General features: G+C 46.3%; 1 protein-coding gene across 2 annotated transcripts in view; it reads left to right on the top strand.

Annotated features, from left to right (window-relative positions):
- Positions 1 to 22055, top strand: part of LOC138264668 (fibronectin type-III domain-containing protein 3a-like) — a 406147-nt gene that overhangs the window by 111591 nt on the left and 272501 nt on the right. For both annotated transcript variants that reach the window (XM_069212562.1, XM_069212561.1), the window contains 3 exons: positions 590 to 711; positions 1175 to 1349; positions 16566 to 16652. In XM_069212562.1, coding sequence (XP_069068663.1) covers positions 590 to 711; positions 1175 to 1349; positions 16566 to 16652 — 384 coding nt within the window. The remainder of the gene's footprint in view (positions 1 to 589; positions 712 to 1174; positions 1350 to 16565; positions 16653 to 22055) is intronic.

Below are 22055 nucleotides of genomic sequence, written 5' to 3'. Positions count from 1 at the left end.
TTGTATGGTCATTGTTTACTGCATCTCCGTGCTCAATTTTCATTAACGCCCTCTATGAGGGGAAAAAAATGATCTAACATTGGAGCTGATGCCCATGCCCATAGGTAGAGTCACCTGGTCCCGTGACTCATAAAGACTTCTTTTGAGTAAAAACAAGTTGTACACATCTGAGCCCAACACTAGATGGTGGAAGTATGCACAGCATGTGAATCTGCAGCACTACATGTCACAGACAGATGCTTACAGGGTAACATTTTCCTTTTCAGTTATCGGTGTTCTGTTGCTTGAATATTCCATTCTATTTATGTTTTATTTGCAAACATTGTGAACCTTGCACATTGCACTGGCTTTCTTTGGGTGATGGTTCATGCTTTACAAATCCCCAAAACGTTTACAAATACATACAGTGGGACACTGCTAGGCTTTGCTTTTCGTTGGTTCAATATTTTATCTTATTTAGGAAATACTTGTAATGATACTTATGCTGCTGCTTATATTTGCTAATTGTGTCTTGCTTATCCTCCTCACTTATGTAGCTACAAATTCTATTAGGAGATGCGTGTAATTGTCTTTCTGTTTTCAAATTAAGGGGAAGAACGGAGCCTTCAAAGAGTGTTACATGGGACATCTAAAGCAGTACAAGCAGACTAAACTGTCTCCTTCTACAAAATATGCATTTAGAGTTGCTGCTAAAAATGATATTGGAATGAGGTACAGAATAACTTTTTTCATTGTTCAGATATCTTTCTACATTGTCCCTGTCAATGTTCATTGTTCGGCTTTCGAGCTGGATTAGAATTATTCACTAGTATTACGTTATGACTGTTAATGACATTTTGAACTGCCTACGACAGTCTAAATATGAATGTGTATTGCAATAAATTCAAAGCATTGATAATGCACTGAAGGTATATATTATTTTTTTTTTATGGATTTGTTACTTTTTTATGGATATTTCAGTTGCTGACCTCTATACGTGAATTGTTAACTATTGTATGAAGTTGCTTGTAATTAATTGGTCTTGCTTGTAAATGTGTAGTATTTATGATAAGGTTATTTAAAACATTTTGATGAATTTAATAAAACATTTGGTTTGTATATGCTAAAATAAAGCCGTCTAGAAACAAGTTTGCGTTTTGCTCTATATTGACTGTATGTTGATATATTCTTTCAGTGACTTCAGTGATATTGTGCTGATCTACACAGCAGGCAGTGTCCCACCCACACCATTACCCCCTAGGCTGATTCAAGCAGGAATAACATGGCTATCTTTACAGTGGTGCCCGCCAAATGGTGTATATTCAGAGGAATCTCTAACTTACATATTGGAAATGGAAGAAGAGGGTTCTGTAAGTAGTATTCATGTACATTCCAGTGCTAGAAACCTGAGGCAACTGAGTTAGTCACAGATGCCATTTCATGTTGAGTGCCCCAATGTAGTTTGTCCAAAAAGTATGCGTTTTCCAATTAGTTTAAAATGTTATTACAGTTTTCAGCGTTGAAGATGCAAAACTTTCCATATTCATGACTGAGGGTTGCAAATTGGAGAACTTAATTTGAATAACAAATATGATGTTTTGTAGTTTGTCTTGCATGTGTCCTAGACATTCAAAACATAGTGAGAGAACTAGAGGTATCAATAACTACAAATAAAAAATAATAATCCTCTTTTATAAACTGTCCTGTCACAACACTTCACTCCCAACATACTAAGCTATATGTGTATACATAATATCTATATTCCACATATAGGGTAACTAAAAATAACCTTTATGAAATATGTGCAGCAATTTTTAACTCACATTAAGTTTTTCATAAATCTGTTATATACAGTCCTTATGTTCATTGCTTTTGTGTCTGCAGATACCAAGCTCTACATACTCTTAATATCTACTGTTGGGCTCCCACATTTCAATTTGCTTTTCTTCAGAGAAATTTCAATTTACAGGCTATATTGTGACTCCTCTCTTAGTCCACCATGCTCATGGGCAATGACCCCGTCCTAGATTGTTTTCTCTCAGTGGAGTTCCCTGTTGGAACTGATGAAGACTAGGGGTACAACAGATGCTCTTAGTCCTACATGTTAACCACTAGCAGACAGCCATTGCCAACCCCTCCTCTCAACTGACTTAAAAAGACTGATTTTAAACAGCCATTTTTGAGATACGGGCCTTTAAAGTTTGTTGTTCATGGGAAATATTCAGTCCCCACTGCATCTGTTTTCTGTTGGAAACTCTTAAGAGCCCAATTAGACTACAACAGTATCTAAAATTTACAAACTATTTACCTGATAAGCGAAAGTTCACTGGTGTGGAAATTTGAATTGTTGGCACCCCAGAACTGCACTATTGGCTCTGCCGGGTGTTGGTGGGTGGGTGTTGGCTGAGCACAAGTATTTTTAGGTTAAGCGGACAACCTTTTATATACTTTTAAGTATACTTCTTCTGTGGGCTTCCAGCTATTTAATTTGTTAGTTTCAGTGTCATTTAAAAATCCTTGCTTGCTAATGGTCAGCCATGCCGCTTTGTCCCTATTTCTTCTGTGTGGGAGCAGGGACCAACTACTGTATGATTACTCTTTGTCCTGTTTATCTGGTCTGTAGGGAACTTTTTTTTTTTGCTTTGTTTCCTTCTCCTGTCCAGAGAAGCTTCCCTTTTCATTTGCAGAGCACTGTTGCTCTGAGCTTAGCTGTAAACAAGGCTATAAATCAGGCTGTTATCCTGGTCTCATTTGGTCTTTGTGGGCTCTGTGCACCCTCTCTCAGCTGCCTGGCTCCCGCCCTTCCTTGGTTTGGATTTTCTTTACAACATGTGCCTGCCTGTGGTCCCCAGGGCAGAGGATCGCTTGTAATTGCTTAGAGCCTAGGCACCAATCTCTACCAGGGCTCCGCAATTCTTAGAGACGGTGCCCACTTCTGCTTCATACTGAGATCCCACTCGCAGCTCCACCAGTGCACCTCAGTTCACACAGTCCAAGCCCCTCATCGGTGCCAGGACCCCACACACTATCTCAGAGAGCACCTCAGTTCTTACAGTCAGTACACACTGTTGTTCAAGTACTGGGACCTCAGGCGCAGCTCCATCAGTGCACCTCAGTTCACACACTCCAAGCCCCTCAGCTGTGCCAGAACCCCATACGCTGTTTGCCAGAGCACTTCAGTTCTTACAGTTAGTACACACTGCCGTTCCAGTACTGGGACCTACCTTGGGTGTAGGAAGCTTAGCCTGATGTGGTGAAATCACCTTAAACTAGGTCCAGATATCCCTTGTTAGTGAAGTGTAGGCAGTGTCTAGGAAGCCAGGGCTCTCTAGAGGTAGTTGTGGATGGGCAGCCAAGACTTATCTAGGAGACATGCAAAGCTTATGCAATACCACTACAGTCACACAGCACTTACACATGTGAAAGAACCACACAGTGTTACAAAAATAAAGGTACTTTATTGTATTAACACAAATACTAAAATACTGGATAACCAATACCCCAACTGGAGTGATCAGCATAAAAGGCATTAGAAAAGAGTAAAAACAATAGTAAGTACTGAAGGTCCGTGGGTGAGGGGGAACCAAACCATATACTGAGTAAGTGGAATGCGAAAGTCAGGTCCCCACCCAAGGAAGTGGAATTGATAGAGGGCAGCTGGAGAAACTAGGAACTCCAAAAGATTAGTACCAGAGTGCCCCCCAGCGACCAGGAGAAAAGAGGTAAGTATCTGGTTCTCCTCAAACCCACTAAAAGGATTTCAGAAGAAGATTTTGCAAGACCCAGACAAGACTGCAAGAAGCCAAAGTTGGATTCTGGTAGAGGAAGACCGGAGCAGCAGAAGAGTTCCTGAAGTGATGCAGTTGATGTCCTATGTTGGAAGGAGAGTTGCAGTCGGTCAGCGGTGTGGAAAACCCACCAACAAGCCTTGGCAAAGGCAAGAGTCGTGGATGAGGAGATGCAGGGCTGCGGGGGACCAGCGAGGTCTAGGGGGACTCAACCCATGGAGAGAAGTCCCGGGTGACCCTCAGCAGTGAGGAGAGTTGTAGGAAGAGGAGGCATCCCCACAGGTGACCCACAGGCAGTATGCACAGGAGTCACAGCGAGGCCCACGCAGCACACTTGGAAAGAAGTACTACGTCGCTGGTGCAGCATGCAGAGGTCTATGCGCCACAGGGAAGAGTGCTGGGGGCTGGAGCTACATGGAGCCTGAAGGTCCTTTGGGGTAGATGGAAGCAAGCCTTGGTAGCTTCCAAAGATGCGGTGCACAGGGGTACCGTCCTGCATGGAGAGGCAAGGGCTTACAGTCTTCCACGTTGAACATCTGGTACAGAGGACCAAGGGGACCACTCCAGACCACCACCCGTGATGCAGGATCCACGCAGCTCTGGAGGAGAGGAGATTCACGCAGCTGGTCATCGTCGCAGTTGGTGCCTGCGGATGCAGGTGAGTGACTCCTTCACTCTAAGGTAAATTCCATCTTGATTCTTGTGCAGACTGAAGACTTGTCACCCTCAGAGGATGCACGGCCGGGGCAATGCTGCAGTTGCTGGAAGGACGCGAAGAAAGAATGTTGCAGAGCAGAGGCATCACTGTAGTTGTAGAATGTCGGTTCCTGGAGGGTCCAGTTGCACTTCCAGTGGTCAGAAGGTGAGGTAAACGATGCAGAGGAGTCCTGCTGGAATATTGCACGTCGAATCTGAAGACTCACCCAAGAAAGAGACCCTAAATAGCACTGGAAGGGGGATTGGTCACCTAGCAGGGTGACCACCTATCAGGAGGGGGCTGTGATGTCACCTGCCTGTCCTGGCCACTCAGATGCTCCCAGAGGCCTCTGCCCACCTTGGATTCAAGATGGCAGAATCAGGTGGCCACCTGGAGGAGCTGAGAGCACCAGCCCTGTGGTGGTGATGGACAGGGGAGTTATGACTCCCCTTTCCACTGTCCAGTTTCATGCCAGAGCAGGTTCCAGGGGTCCCTGGGCTGGTGCACACCAGTCTATGCAAGGAGGGCACCAAATGTGCCCTTCATAGCATACCGGTGGCTTGGGGAGGCTATCCCTCCCAAGCCATGTAACATATATTTCCAAGGGAGAGGGTGTGGCCTCCCTTCCCCCCAGACATCCTTTGTTCTTCCTTCCTCTGCTTGAGTTAGTCAAGCAGCAGGAGGGCAGAAACCTGTCTGAGGGGTGGCAGCAGCATGGCTGCCCAGAAAACCCCAAAAGACTGGTAGGAGCAATGCTGGGTTTCCTCTACGTAGCCCCTAGAGTGCATAGAATCATACAACCAATACTGGCAACAGTATTGGGGTATGATTCCAACATGTTTGCTACCACACATGCCCAGGATCGGAGTTACCATTATGCAGCTGGACCCAAAGGTAGTGACTTGCGTCCAGTAGATGGGTAAAATGGCTTCCACGCACTTACGAAGTCCAGTAAAATGGAGCCGGAGTTCGTAGGGGCACCACTGCTCATGCAGGGGTGCCCTCACACAGGTACTTGCACCCTGCCCTCTGGGCTAGCAGGGCCTACCAGAGGGGTGAGATACAGTGACCTGGAGGGATCTGAAGTGAAAGGGTGCATGCACCTTTTCACGCAGGCTGTAATAGCAGGCCTGCAGACCCATTTTACATGGGCTTCCATAGGTGGCACAATACATGCTGCGGCCCATGGGGAACCCCTGGTTCCCCAATGCCCTGGGTACTTAGGTACCATATACTAGGGACTTATATGGGAGCAGGGGGCACCAGTATGCCAAATGTGAGGTGTGTGAAGTCCAAGCAACCACATTTAAAGGGAGAGAGCACAGCCACTGGGGTCCTGATTAGCAGGATACCAGTGAACACAGTCAAAACATACTGACATCAGGCAAAAAGTGGGGGTAACCATGCCAAAAAGAGGGTACTTTCCTACACCGGGCTCAACTTCATTACTGCTAATGCACCTCCTGCTGTTCTGCAGTAACCCCTGCTGTTCCACACTCTGACTTCTGTTTGAGGATGTGGTGGGGGGCAATGAAAACTATTCTTAGCTGCCATCTTTATTTGGGAGGGTCTCTTGCACTGTAGGAAAATGGCCCTTGTTGCAGTTACCCCCCCCACACACACACTTTTTGCCTGATATTGATGCTGACTGGACTGAAAGTGTGCTGGGACCCTGTAAAACAGGCCCCAGCATCAGTGTTCTTTCACTAAAAATGTACCATTGTTTCCACAATTGGCACACCCCTGGCACACAGATAAATCCCTTGTAAAAGGTACCAGTTGTACCAAGGGCCCTGTGACCAGGGAAGGTAAGTGTTTTATTTTTTTATTAAATGAAATCAATGTTTATTCCCTCCTTACCCCTGCCCGTCGCACCGCCCCTTCAGCATTCGCATACCGCTACTGCCTCAATTATTAAATGTGCTTCTGTGATAGAGAACTAAATGTTACCACCTTCTAATCCAAGTTATCCACCATCAATATCTTATTAACAATAGTTTTATATTGTATAGCTTCATTCAAGCTTCCACTTCTAAGTACTACAAATAACATATGGTACTACTTAATGGTCCTCGGTTTTTTGGTGTGATGGCTGAATCATCCTTCGCCAGATGCATTTTTGTGATCTGCAGATCTCATTGACTAGGGTTTAGCCCAGTCATCCTTTGAGCATTTCTTAAAAGCCATGAGCTTTATTTTGGAGAAAGCAATTATGATGTGTACTACAGTAACTGGTAAAGTTAATACGAAATTGCATTGTAGGAACTTGAAACAGTTTAGCTGCCTTAAACTGAGAGTGTCTTGGTTGCAACATGGAGTATCCTTTATGTTTTCCTTTGTATTTTATTTTTCCCTTTATATTTAGAGTTTTGAAAAAGATAAATGCAGCACAGCATTGCTTTAAAATTTTTGTCAGTAGATATTACAGACACAAAAACGTTAAATAGGCATTAGTATTTTTGCATTTTTAAACTTAAGATATCTTTAGATTCTGCACACACTTCGGTATGTTTGATGGTTAGGAATATAATTAAGATTGCCACAGTGTAGAATTACCAGTGAGGTTATCATTTCTCTCAAGTTAAGTGATTGCGACAAAGTAAAAAGGAGGGCTACCTGAAAAATATGGAATTTCAAGAATCTTTAAAAAAAAAATGCACAATCCTCCTTTCAATATGCTTCAGCACTAGTGTGTAATAAATTCATCTCCTGATATGTGAGGTCTGAAAACTTTCATGTTTGAAAGGTGTAAACATAAACACCTATGTAGGAAAGTAGCCTCTTTCTAGCCTGGTTACCCCCACTTTTTGCCTGTTTTTCATTGTGTTTTTTACTGTGTTCACTGGGATCCTGCTAACCAGGACCCAAGTGACTGTGCTCTCTCCTTTAAATTTGGTTGCTGGTAACTTTTTCTTCCCACAGTCGGCATACTGGTCCCCCCATGTAAGTCCCTAGTATATGGTACCTAGGTACCCAGGGCATTGGGGTTCCAGTGGATCCCTATGAGCTGCAGCAGTTATTCTGCCACCCATAGGGAGCTCATGCAAAGGGTTCTGCATGCCTGCTATTGCAGCCTGCTTTAAACATGTGCATGCACCTGTTTTCACTACATGTCACTTTACCTTGTCACTGTAAGTCACCCCTGTGGTAGGCCCTCTCATCCCAGAGGGCAGGGTGCATGTACCTGTGTGTTAGGGCACCCCTGCACTAGCAGAGGTGCCCCCACAAACTCCAGATCCATTTTCCTGGAATTTGTGAGTGCGGGGATGCCATTTTACGCATGTACTTGAAAAGGGTCATTACCTATGTCCAGCTACATATTGGTAACACTGAACCTGTGAATGTTTGGTATCAAACATGTCGAAATAATACCCCATACTGTTGCAAGTATTGGAAGTATAATTCCATGCCCTTTGGTGACTCCTTAGAGGACCTCCAGCATTGCTACCACCAGTCTTACAGGGTTTTCTGGGCAGCCAGCTGCTGCCACCCCTCAGACAGGTTTCTGCACTCCTGCTGCTCGATCTGATCAAGCCCAGCAAGGCAGAACAAAAGATTTCCTTTGGGAGAGGGAGCTAACACCCTCTCCCTTTGGAAATAGATGTGACTGGCTTGGAAGGGGTTGCCTCCCCAAGCCACTGGTTTGCTTTGAAGGGCACATTTGGTGCCCTCAGTGCATGAATCAGTCCACACTGGTTCAGGGACCACCAGTCCCTGGTCTGGTGCGAAACTGGACATTGGAAAGGGGAGTGACTACTCCCCTGTCAACGACCACCCCCGGGGTGGTGCTCAGAGCTCCTCCAGAGGGTCCCTGGATTCTGCCATCTTGTTTTTAAGGTTGACAGGAAACTCAAGGAGCATCTCAGTGGCCAGGCCAAGCAAGTGACATCAGAGCCCCCTCCTGATAGGTGCTCACCTGGTTAGGTGACCAATCCCCTTTTCAGGGCTATTTAGGGTCTCTCTCTAGGGTGGGTCCTCAGATTCGACATCTGGCCTCCAGAACTGCGACTGAAACCTCCAGGACCTAAGAAGTTTCTTCCAAGAAGAAAGGATTCTTCAGCAACATTGTTTCCAGGGCTCCTTCCACCATTACAACAATTTCCTCGCAGTGCATCCTCATAAGACTGCAACTCTTCATCCTGCACAAGAAGAAGAAGGAAGCTCCATTGGAGTGAAGGAGTTACTCCACTGCAACTACAGGCACCTATTAGAAGCAACAACCGGCTACGTGGATCCCCTCTCCTGCTGAACTGCGTGGATCCTGCATCATGGGTGGTGGTCCAGAGTAGTCCTCTTGGTCCTCGCTGCCAGGTTTCCAATTTTGGTGGAGGTAAGCCTTTGCCTTCCCACGCAAGACAGTACCCCTGTGCACCGCATCCCTTGCAACCTCCAAGGCTTGTTTGCATTTCCCGCAAGGGACCTTCATGCGACGTGTAGCCCGAGCCCCCAGCACTCCATCTTGCAAAGCACAGCCTCCTGCATGGTTCTCCTGCGGCGTGGGATCCACTTCTGTAGTTCTGCGTGGGCTCCTTCTGCGACTCCTGTGTCCCCATCCTGTGGGACTCCTGTGGGTGCTGCCTCTGCTCCTGTTGACTCTCTCGGTGACGCTGAGGGTCCACTGTGACTCCCCCTCCTGGGTTGAGTCCTCCTGGGCTTTGCTGGTCTTTGCTGGTCCCTGCCAGCACCTCTTTTCCACTAACCGGGAATTTGCCTTTGCAAAGGCTTGTTGGTTGAATTCCTGCACTGACATCCATCTACAATCTTCCTTCCAGCATGGGACTCCATCTGCATCCCTCAGGAAATCAGCTCCAGGGCTGCAGTGCTGACCTGTTCTTCATCACCGTTGACCAACTCCTGCATCCACAGCTGGTTGGGTAGTACCTCCTACTCCTCCCGGACATCACTGTGACTCTTGGACTTGTTCCCTTCACTCCATAGGTCTTCTTTCTTCTGGAATCCACAGCTGGTTTTCTTGCAGCCTTCTCTGGGTGCGTTTTTTTCCCCTTCTTTTCCTCCTTTTGGGTGGTTTGGGGAAAATCCAGTGTTTTACTCCTGCATTCCTGGTCACTAGGGGTACTGTGTTACTTACCTTTGTGGTTTTCTGATACCCCAAGGTCCCCTCTACATAGTTTACTTACCTAGGTGGGGGTACCTTGTTAGCTTTCCATTTTTATGGGCGAGCACAAAGTGCTCCATCCATTCTGTAATCTCTCTTTGGGCTTAAAATCACGCCCATGCCACGTCAGTCACTTACATTGGTTCGTGGGCTTGCCTTTTAAAATCCGCTTGCCTTCATTTGTGAAAGGCATGCATACATCATGCCTTTTCAGGTGTTTAGCCCACCTACACAGCACTGGTAAAGTACCAAAAACATACGAGGCTCGATGTTTTCAGCCTGGAGTTCGGACTACTTTTATCTGTTTATTTTCCACGCAGCGCGATTGTGCTGCGTTTTCTTTGCTTTACAAAGCTAATAGCTCTAACTCTAACATGCGAGACCCGTTGCATTTAAAATGCTTGTTTTAGTATATGGTTTGTGCTCCCTCTAGGGTCACTATTGGTTATTATTGTTTACACTGTTTTCTAACATTTTCTATGCCTATTTCTGATTGCTAGAGTATATATTTAGTATATTACTTACCTCCTAAGGGTGGGTCACCTGTCTAGCAATTTGTGCCAAATATAAAGTATCTTTAGGTTCTATGGCATCTGTCGCTGTAGATACGCATGTTTTGCAATAGCTCGCCATCTGGTGTTGGGCCGGAGTGTTACAAGTTGTTTTTCTTCGAAGAAGTCTTTCGAGTCACGGGACCGAGTGACTCCTCCTTTTGTCTCCATTGCGCATGGGCGTCGACTCCATCTTCGATTGTTTTTTTTCCGCCATCGGGTTCGGACGTGTTCCTGTCGCTCCGAGTTTCGGAACGGAAAATTAGCTAATTCCTGAAGATTTTCGTCGGTATTGTTGCGTTCGGGATCGGCGTACTTAGATTCCACACCGCATCGAAGATCGAAGAGCTCCGGTGCCCTTCGGGGTAGTTTTTCGATCCCCCGTCGGGGCCTGGTCGGCCCGACCGCGTGCTGAAGAACGCCGATGGAACGGACCCCGTTCCGTTTCTGCCCCAAATGCCACAATAAATACCCCTATACAGACCAACACTTGGTCTGTAACCTGTGCCTGTCACCTGAGCACAGTGAAGACACCTGTGAGTCCTGTCGTGCGTTCCGGTCCCGAAAGACACTCCGAGACCGTCGAGCCAGAAGACTTCAGATGGCGTCCGCGCCGACAGCCCACCGAGAGTTCGAGGAGCAGGAAGAGGAAGGTACCTTCTCGATCCAAGAATCGGACTCCGAAGGATTCGACGATACACAAACCGTGAGTAAGACGTCGAAAACCACACAGAGAAAGATTTACAAGGCCCAGGGGACGCCACTGCCATCCGGCCATGGCTCCACCCATAAATTCGGTGACCGACCGTCGGCACCGAAAAAGGCCCAAACAGTGCCGAGGTCGTCCGACTCCGGTCGAGACACCGGCACGCAGCCTTGTCGGGACCGAGAAAGTGCTGGAGACAAGCCTCGACACCGAGATGCCGGTGTGGACACGGCTCGACGCCGGGACAGCGGCACCGAAGAAGATCGACGCCGAGAGGTTTCGGCCCCGAAAAAGAAAAAAGTCACCTCGGAGCCGAAAAAACACGCAGACAGGGTTTCGATGCCGAAACAAACTGCAAGCGACCCAGCTTCAGGCTCTTATACAGAAGAGCACTCGCTAACCTCCCAAATGCAAAAGCATAGGTTTGAGGAAGAGCTACAAGCAACTGATGTAGACCATACGCAAAAGCGTATCTTCATACAGCAGGGGACAGGAAAAATAAGCACCCTTCCCCCCATTAGGAGAAAGAGAAGGTTGGAGTTCCAGACTGAACAGACACCACAACCAAAAGTGGTGAAAAGAGTTACCCCACCACCCTCTCCTCCGCCCGTGATTAACGTCTCACCAGCACGAACTCCATCACACTCCCCAGCTCACACCACCATAAGCCAGGGTGACCAAGATCAAGACGCATGGGACCTATACGACGCCCCAGTGTCAGATAACAGTCCGGAGGCATACCCTACGAAGCCATCTCCACCAGAAGACAGCACCGCGTATTCTCAAGTGGTGGCTAGAGCAGCACAATTTCACAACGTAAGCCTCCACTCAGAACAGGTCGAGGATGATTTTTTATTCAACACACTCTCCTCCACCCACAGCTCATACCAAAGCCTGCCTATGCTCCCTGGTATGCTCCGGCACGCGAAAGAAATCTTTAAGGAGCCGGTCAAAAGTAGGGCAATCACACCAAGGGTGGAAAAAAAGTATAAGGCGCCTCCTACAGACCCGGTTTTCATCACTACACAGCTGCCACCAGACTCTGTCGTTGTAGGAGCAGCTAGGAAAAGGGCCAACTCTCACACATCTGGAGATGCACCACCCCCAGATAAAGAAAGCCGCAAGTTCGATGCAGCTGGTAAAAGAGTCGCAGCACAAGCTGCAAACCAGTGGCGCATCGCGAACTCCCAGGCACTACTTGCGCGCTATGACAGGGCCCACTGGGACGAGATGCAACATCTCATTGAACATCTGCCCAAGGACTTACAAAATAGGGCAAAACAAGTGGTTGAGGAGGGACAGACCATTTCCAACAACCAGATCCGCTCCTCCATGGACGCTGCAGATACAGCTGCACGGACAATTAATACATCTGTAACTATCAGAAGGCAGTTCTCAATATGCCTTTTAATGAAAAAGAACTGTTCGGTCCAGAAGTGGACACAGCGATTGAGAAACTCAAAAAAGATACGGACACTGCCAAAGCCATGGGCGCACTCTACTCCCCGCAGAGCAGAGGGAATTACAGCACATTCCGTAAAACGCCCTTTCGAGGGGGGTTTCGGGGTCAGAGCACACAAGCCAGCACCTCACAAGCAACACCGTCCAGTTACCAGGGACAGTATAGAGGAGGTTTTCGGGGACAATATAGAGGAGGGCAATTCCCTAGAAATAGAGGAAGATTTCAGAGCCCCAAAACCCCTACTACTAAACAGTGACTCACATGTCACTCACCCCCTCCACACAACACCAGTGGGGGGAAGAATAAGTCATTATTACAAAGCATGGGAGGAAATCACTACAGACACTTGGGTTCTAGCAATTATCCAACATGGTTATTGCATAGAATTTCTACAATTCCCTCCAAACATACCACCAAAAGCACAAAATTTGACAACACACCATTCCAATCTCCTGGAGATAGAAGTGCAGGCACTATTGCAAAAGAATGCAATCGAATTAGTGCCAAACACACAAATAAACACAGGAGTTTACTCACTGTACTTTCTGATACCAAAGAAGGACAAAACGCTGAGACCAATCCTAGACCTCAGAGTAGTGAACACTTTCATCAAATCAGACCACTTTCACATGGTCACACTACAAGAAGTATTGCCATTGCTAAAACTACACGACTACATGGCAACTTTAGACCTCAAGGGTGCTTATTTCCGTATACCAATACACCCATCGCACAGGAAATACCTAAGGTTTGTATTCAAAGGAATACATTACCAATTCAAGGTACTGCCTTTCGGATTAACAACCGCACCAAGAGTCTTTACCAAATGCCTAGCGGTAGTCGCTGCACACATAAGAAGGCAGCAAATACATGTGTTCCCATATCTAGACGACTGGCTAATCAAGGCCCATTCGTTAATACAGTGCTCAAATCACACAAATCATATCATACAAACCCTCTTCAAACTAGGGTTCACCGTCAATTTCACAAAATCCAAAATTCTGCCGCGCAAGGTACAACAATACCTGGGAGCCATAATAGACACATCAAAAGGAGTAGCCACTCCAAGTCCACAAAGAATTCGAAATTTCAACACCATCATACAACGCATGTATCCAACACAAAGGATACACGCAAAGATGGTACTACAACTCCTAGGCATGATGTCTTCATGCATAGCCATTGTCCCAAACGCAAGACTGCACATGAGGCCCTTACAACAGTGCCTAGCATCACAATGGTCACAAGCACAGGGTCACCTTCTAGATCTGGTGTTAATAGACCGCCAAACTTACCTCTCGCTTCTATGGTGGAACAACATAAATTTAAACAAAGGGCGGCCTTTCCAAGACCCAGTGCCACAATACGTAATAACAACAGATGCTTCCATGACAGGGTGGGGAGCACACCTCGATCAACACAGCATACAAGGACAATGGAACGTACATCAAACAAAACTGCATATAAATCACCTAGAACTTCTAGCAGTTTTTCAAGCACTAAAAGCTTTCCAACCAATAATAGTTCACAAATACATTCTCGTCAAAACAGACAACATGACAACAATGTATTATCTAAACAAGCAGGGGGGGACGCACTCCACGCAGTTAAGCCTGCTAGCACAAAAGATTTGGCGTTGGGCAATTCACAACCAAATTCGCCTAATAGCACAATTTATACCAGGGATCCAAAATCAACTCGCAGACAATCTCTCTCGAGATCACCAACAGGTCCACGAATGGGAAATTCACCCCCAAATTCTGAACACTTATTTCAAACTCTGGGGAACACCTCAGATAGACTTGTTTGCGACAAGGGAGAACGCAAAATGCCAAAACTTCGCATCCAGATACCCACACGAACAATCCCAAGGCAATGCCCTATGGATGAACTGGTCAGGGATATTTGCTTACGCTTTTCCTCCTCTCCCTCTCCTTCCTTACCTGGTAAACAAACTCAGTCAAAGCAAACTCAAACTCATATTGATAGCACCAACTTGGGCAAGGCAACCCTGGTACACAACGCTGCTAGACCTATCAGTAGTACCCTGCATCAAATTGCCCAACAGGCCAGATCTGTTGACACAGCACAACCAAAAGATCAGACACCCAGATCCAGCATCGCTGAATCTAGCAATCTGGCTCCTGAAATCCTAGAATTCGGGCACTTACAACTTACCCAAGAATGTATGGAAGTCATAAAACAAGCCAGAAGGCCATCCACCAGGCACTGCTATGCAAGTAAATGGAAGAGGTTTGTTTGCTACTGCCATATTAATCAAATACAACCATTACACACAACTCCAGAACATGTAGTGGGTTACTTGCTTCACTTACAAAAATCTAACCTGGCTTTCTCTTCCATTAAAATACACCTTGCAGCAATATCTGCATACCTGCAGACTACCTATTCAACTTCCCTATATAAGATACCAGTCATTAAAGCATTCATGGAGGGCCTTAGGAGAATTATACCACCAAGAACACCACCTGTTCCTTCATGGAACCTAAATGTTGTCCTAACTAGACTTATGGGTCCACCTTTTGAACCCATGCACTCCTGCGACATACAGTTCCTAACCTGGAAGGTGGCATTTCTCATCGCCATTACTTCCCTAAGAAGAGTAAGCGAGATTCAGGCGTTTACAATACAAGAACCTTTTATACAACTACACAAGAATAAGGTCGTCCTAAGGACCAATCCTAAATTTTTGCCAAAGGTTATTTCACCGTTCCATCTAAATCAAACAGTGGAATTTCCAGTGTTCTTTCCACAGCCAGATACCGTAGCTGAAAGGGCACTACATACATTAGATGTCAAAAGAGCATTGATGTATTACATTGACAGAACAAAAAACATCAGAAAGACTAAACAACTATTTATTGCATTTCAAAAACCTCATGCAGGAAACCCAATATCAAAACAAGGTATAGCCAGATGGATAGTTAAATGCATCCAAATCTGCTACCTTAAAGCTAAACGACAGCTGCCCATTACACCAAGGGCACACTCAACCAGAAAGAAAGGTGCTACCATGGCCTTTCTAGGAAACATCCCAATGCAAGAAATATGTAAGGCAGCCACATGGTCTACGCCTCACACATTCACCAAGCACTACTGTGTAGACGTGTTATCCGCACAACAAGCCACAGTAGGTCAAGCCGTATTAAGAACATTATTTCAGACTACTTCCACTCCTACAGGCTGATCCACCGCTTTTGGGGAGATAACTGCTTACTAGTCTATGCAAAACATGCGTATCTACAGCGACAGATGCCATCGAACTGAAAATGTCACTTACCCAGTGTACATCTGTTCGTGGCATCAGTCGCAGTAGATTCGCATGTGCCCACCCGCCTCCCCGGGAGCCTGTAGCAGTTTGGAAGTTACCTTCAATTATTTATATATGTATCATCTCAACCTTAAATAGGTGCATACTTAGTCACTCCATTGCATGGGCACTATTACTACAATTCAACTCCTACCTCACCCTCTGCGGGGAAAAACAATCGAAGATGGAGTCGACGCCCATGCGCAATGGAGACAAAAGGAGGAGTCACTCGGTCCCGTGACTCGAAAGACTTCTTCGAAGAAAAACAACTTGTAACACTCCGGCCCAACACCAGATGGCGAGCTATTGCAAAACATGCGAATCTACTGCGACTGATGCCACGAACAGATGTACACTGGGTAAGTGACATTTTCATTTTGTACAATTGAGTGTTTTCTTTCATGTGTGTAAGTGCTGTGTGAGTACAGTGGTATTGCATGAGCTTTGCATGTCTCCTAGATAAGCCTTGGCTGCTCATCCACAGCTACTTTTAGAAAGACTGGCTTCTAGACACTGCCTACATTTCACTAAGGGGGGATACCTGGACCTGATATAAGGTGTAAGTACCATAGGTACCCACCAGACACCAGGCCAGCTTCCTACAACCTAACCTACCCGTATGCCTGCCATTGTCTAGCATCCACTTCCACCTTCCTGTACAGTCCATCAGCAGTTGTGAAATGCTAAGCACCCACATTGTATATATTCAACCCCTACGTTATCAAACTATTGTCCCGATATAGTATGAAGACACCAATCTTCTTGTATGAACTGAACATACATTCAGTATAGCCAGCGTCATTGAAATTGTCTCCATTCAATCCACAAAATGTAATGCTTTGATTCTATAACAGGAAGACATCTTTCAACTTTGCTAGAAAAGTACTATCTAAAGTTAGTTGTTAATAAGTAATTTGGTTGTTTCTGTTTTTCAGGGTTATGGTTTTAAGCCAAGACACCATGGAGAAGAGCTTATGTGTACTGTAAGGACACTTAAGAGAAGTACCTTGTATAAATTCAGGGTATGTACCAAAAACGAAGAATATGTGATATGACAGTTTGTATTAAAATGATTTACTCTGTAACCTTTGACTGTTGTGGTGTCATTATATTGTTAGAGATCACCAACATTATGGCTCTTTGTGGGAGTTTGGTGTTTTTCCATCTCATTCCAACTGAATTTCATGACTACTTAAGTCTGGGGTGTGTGGGCCTCTGGTGTTTAGAGGTAGCTTGTTAGACCGACAGACTCCATTCAGAAGTACTTGTAAGCTTTCTCACTCTGTGATGCTTGGCACCATTTACTTCTGTCGCACTAATGCAGAAGTGCCAACAAAATGCTACTTTGAGGTTTATATCCCTGTCACTTGTGCAGCCTGATGTTGGAGTGGGCCTTGAGGATGAAATATTAATTGTCCACACTTGGGTGTGTAATTAATGAGGATTGTGCATCTGCAGCTCCTGCAAAGAACTGATTGGCTTTACACTCATGATTTTCCCTGAACCAAAAGTTTCTCTCATCATCTGTACATAGTGATTTCTAGGTACACAGAATGGCTATCATTTGTAACCCCCCTCAGACACAGAGTCAGCAGTAGTGATCCAAGCTTGGTATCAGGCAAATTATTTTAGGTTAAAGGTTTAACTGTGGCATTTGAAAGTCTCAACTTCAGTTTAGAGTTCCCCTTAGTGTAGAAGTAACTGTTGAATGCAATGCATGTATGTGAGAAAGTAGCCTCTTTCTAGCCTTGTTACCCCCATTTTTGGCCTGTTTGTGAGTATATGTCCGGTGTTTTCACTGTCTCACTGGGATCCTGCTAGCCAGGGCCCAGTGCTCATAGTGAAAACCCTATGTTTTCAGTATGTTTGTTATGTGTCACTGGGACCCTGCTAGTCAGGACCCCAGTGCTCATAAGTTTCTGACCTATATGTATGTGTTACCTGTGTTATGACTAACTGTCTCACTGAGGCTCTGCTAATCAGAACCTCAGTGGTTATGCTCTCTCATTTCTTTCCAAATTGTCACTAACAGGCTAGTGACCAATTTTACCAATTTACATTGGCATACTGGAACACCCTTATAATTCCCTAGTATATGGTACTGAGGTACCCAGGGTATTGGGGTTCCAGGAGATCCCTATGGGCTGCAGCATTTCTTGTGCCACCCATAGGGAGCTCTGACAATTCTTACACAGGCCTGCCACTGCAGCCTGAGTGAAATAACGTCCACGTTATTTCACAGCCATTTACCACTGCACTTAAGTAACTTATAAGTCACCTATATGTCTAACCTTCACCTGGTGAAGGTTGGGTGCAAAGTTACTTAGTGTGTGGGCACCCTGGCACTAGCCAAGGTGCCCCCACATTGTTCAGGGCAAATTCCCCGGACTTTGTGAGTGCGGGGACACCATTACACGCGTGCACTACACATAGGTCACTACCTATGTGTAGCTTCACAATGGTAACTCCGAACATGGCCATGTAACATGTCTAAGATCATGGAATTGCCCCCCCAATGCCATCCTGGTATTGGGGAGACAATCCCATGATTCCTTGGGTCTCTAGCACAGACCCGGGTACTGCCAAACTGCCTTTCCTGGGGTTTCACTGCAGCTGCTGCTGCTGCCAATCCCTCAGACAGGTTTCTGCCCTCCTGGGGTCCAGCCAGGCTTGTCCCAGGATGGCAGAACAAAGGACTTCCTCAGAGAGAGGGTGTTACACCCTCTCCCTTTGGAAAAAGGTGTTAGGGCTGGGGAGGAGTAGCCTCCCCCAGCCTCTGGAAATGCTTTCATGGGCACAGATGGTGCCCATTTCTGCATAAGCCAGTCTACACCGGTTCAGGGATCCCCCAGCCCTGCTCTGGCGCGTAACTGGACAAAGGAAAGGGGAGTGACCACTCCCCTGACCTGCACCTCCCCTGGGAGGTGCCCAGAGCTCCTCCAGTGTGCTCCAGACCTCTGCCATCTTGGAAACAGAGGTGCTGCTGGCACACTGGACTGCTCTGAGTGGCCAGGTCCAGCAGGTGACGTCAGAGACTCCTTCTGATAGGCTCCTCCAGGTGTTGCTAGCCTATCCTCTCTCCTAAGTAGCCAAACCTCCTTTTCTGGCTATTTAGGGTCTCTGCTTTGGGTAATTCTTTAGATAACGAATGCAAGAGCTCATCAGAGTTCCTCTGCATCTCTCTCTTCACCTTCTGCCAAGGAATCGACTGCTGACCGCGCTGGAAGCCTGCAAAACGGCAACAAAGTAGCAAAGACGACTACTGCGACCTTGTAACGCTGATCCTGCCGCCTTCTCGACTGTTTTCCTGGTGGTGCATGCTGTGGGGGTAGTCTGCCTCCTCTCTGCACTAGAAGCTCCGAAGAAATCTCCCGTGGGTCGACGGAATCTTCCCCCTGCAACCGCAGGCACCAAAGAACTGCTTCACCATTCCTCTGGGTCTCCTCTCAGCACGACGAGCGAGGTCCCTTGAACTCAGCAACTCTGTCCAAGTGACTCCCACAGTCCAGTGACTCTTCAGTCCAAGTTTGGTGGAGGTAAGTCCTTGCCTTCCCACGCTAGACTGCATTGCTGGGAACCGCGTGATTTGCAGCTGCTCCTGCTCCTGTGCACTCTTCCAGGATTTCCTTTGTGCACACCCAAGCCTGGGCCCCCGGCACTCTAACCTGCAGTGCACGACCTCCTGAGTTGTCCTCCGGCGTCGTGGGACCTTCCTTTGTGACTTCGGGTGAGCTCCGGTTCACTCCACTTCGTAGTGCCTGTTCCGGCACTTCTGCGGGTGCTGCCTGCTTCTGAGTGGGCTTCTTGTCTTGCTGGGCGCCCCCTCTGTCTCCTCACGCAATTGGCGACATCCTGGTCACTCCTGGGCCACAGCAGCATCCAAAAACCCTAACCGTGACCCTTGCAGCTAGCAAGGCTTGTTTGTGGTCTTTCTGCACGAAAACACCTCTGCAAGCTTCTTCACGACGTGGGGCATCCATCCTCCAAAGGGGAAGTTTCTAGCCCTCTTCGTTCTTGCAGAATCCACAGCTTCTACCATCCGGTGGCAGCTTCTTTGCACCCACAGCTGGCATTTCCTGGGCATCTGCCCACTCCCGACTTGATCGTGACTTTTGGACTTGGTCCCCTTGTTCCACAGGTACTCTCGTCTGGAAATCCATCGGTGTTGCATTGCTGGTGTTGGTCTTTCTTGCAGATTCCCCCTATCACGACTTCTGTGCTCTCTGGGGAACTTAGGTGCACTTTGCACCCACTTTTCAGGGTCTTGGGGTGGGCTATTTTTCTAACCCTCACTGTTTTCTTACAGTCCCAGCGACCCTCTACGAGCTCACATAGGTTTGGGGTCCATTCGTGGTTCGCATTCCACTTCTAGAGTATATGGTTTGTGTTGCCCCTATCCCTATGTGCTCCCATTGCATTCTATTGTGACTATACATTGTTTGCACTGTTTTCTATTGTTATTACTGCATATTTTGGTATTGTGTACATATATCTTGTGTATATTTGCTATCCTCATACTGAGGGTACTCACTGAGATACGTTGGCATATTGTCATAAAAATAAAGTACCTTTAGTATATCTGTGTATCGTGTTTTCTTGTGCAAGTGACACTAGTGGTACTGTAGGAGCTTCACTCGTCTCCTAGTTCAGCCTAAGCTGCTCTGCTAAGCTACCATTTTCTATCAGCCTAAGCTGCTAGACACCCCTCTACACTAATAAGGGATAACTGGACCTGGTGCAAGGTGTAAGTACCCCTTGGTACCCACTACAAGCCAGGCCAGCCTCCTACAATGTATGCTTCTAGTTTGTACATGATCCCTAAATGATAATATAAAATAGAATTTCTTTAAGATAGACTGCCATAGACTAACAAGATCATAGACCTGACACATGCATTAGGCTTGTCTGCATTAGGCTAGTCTGCGATATTCGTATGACACTCATTCCTATCCCACCACAGTAGGGGCTCTTCACCATGCACACATTCCATCACCAGTGCATTTAAAAAAACAGCTTTTTAATTTGATTTTTAAAAATAACACAACCAACAGCAGTGACAGTGGCATACATATTACTCCGTCTAGCATGGCTATAGTTTCATTAACAACACAGTATCTTTTAGAAGCATATTCAATGAACTCCCCATGTCAGAGAGAAAATTCAACACTACATTTGTATCCGGTTCATTCCCCTGACGTCGGGGCCACTCTTTCTAGTTCTTCTTCAACATGTCTCACCCCTCAGACATTCAGAGTTGTTACCACTCACGGACCTAGATTGCATATTAACATTGACTTGCCTCAATACCTGATATTACTCCCTGAGCTCATAAGGGAGAAGTTCTTCAGGATGTGATTGGGCCTTAATTTTTTAGACTCAACACTGTTGTTCCATTTATGATAACTGTTAAAGAAGGGGAGCTAAGGAGACATTTCAGTGATTTTGGTGAAATCGCACTCTTCAACTCAAGACCAAAAAGAGGTAGCTAAAAAGACACTTTCACAGAACAAGGGATCTATTTGGTTGGTTTTTGCTCTACTTCCCTCCACTACCCCCTTTATACTTTATTTTGCCTCATCGCCTGCCGCAGGCACCAGCAATGCCCCTTAACACCTACTCCTCACCAAAGTGTTAGGAGGTTTCAAGAAGATGGGTGCCACAATACAGCAACATGTCTCCATGGACATATTATTAATATTGAGTAAATACTTTTTCAGTTTAACAGTTTTGAAGTATACAACAATTACACTTGCACTGACTTTAATGCGGTAATGTATCCTATGGGGAAAGAATTATATACTGCATACGGTACCTGGCAACAACTGCAGGACTGTTCTTCTGGAGTTACGGTATGTATGGGGCAAGGTCCAAGGCAGCACCAACAGGTCACCTTGTTCATCCTTATGTAGAGGTGCTTTTCATTATCGGGTGTCCTAATGTTATCCTACAGGTACCTGGCAACGATTTACTGAACAGCTCTTATGGAGTTATGGTAAGTATGGGGCATGGTCCAAAGCAGTGCCAATAGGTCACTTTGGGAAGCACTGGGGCGTCCGGTTGCAGAGGTGCTTCACAGTGGCGGGTGCCCTAATGTTATCATATGGGAAATAAACATATAGTGCATACAGGTACCCGGCAACAACTTATTGAACTGTTCTTCTAGAGTTATGGTAAGTATGGGGCAAGGTCCACAGCAGCATGAACAGGTCACATCGGGAGGCACTGAGGTGTCTGGGTGCAGACATACTTTACAGTGTCTAGTGTCCCGTTCACTTAAATGGGAAGTGGCCCTGGGGATTAGAGACTGCAAGTAAGGATGTGTTGATCATTGCAGCTGAACACAAATGGGGCTCAGCTTTCATGGGTCTTGGGACCTCGTTGGCACTGTAGGCCCACCTCAACTCAGGCTGATGGGCTCTGGTTCA

Source organism: Pleurodeles waltl, chromosome 2_1, assembly GCF_031143425.1.
Source record: "Pleurodeles waltl isolate 20211129_DDA chromosome 2_1, aPleWal1.hap1.20221129, whole genome shotgun sequence".
Classification (NCBI taxonomy): domain Eukaryota; kingdom Metazoa; phylum Chordata; class Amphibia; order Caudata; family Salamandridae; genus Pleurodeles; species Pleurodeles waltl.
The sequence above is the reverse complement of the archived record's forward strand: the minus strand, read 5'-3'. Positions and strand labels throughout refer to the sequence as shown.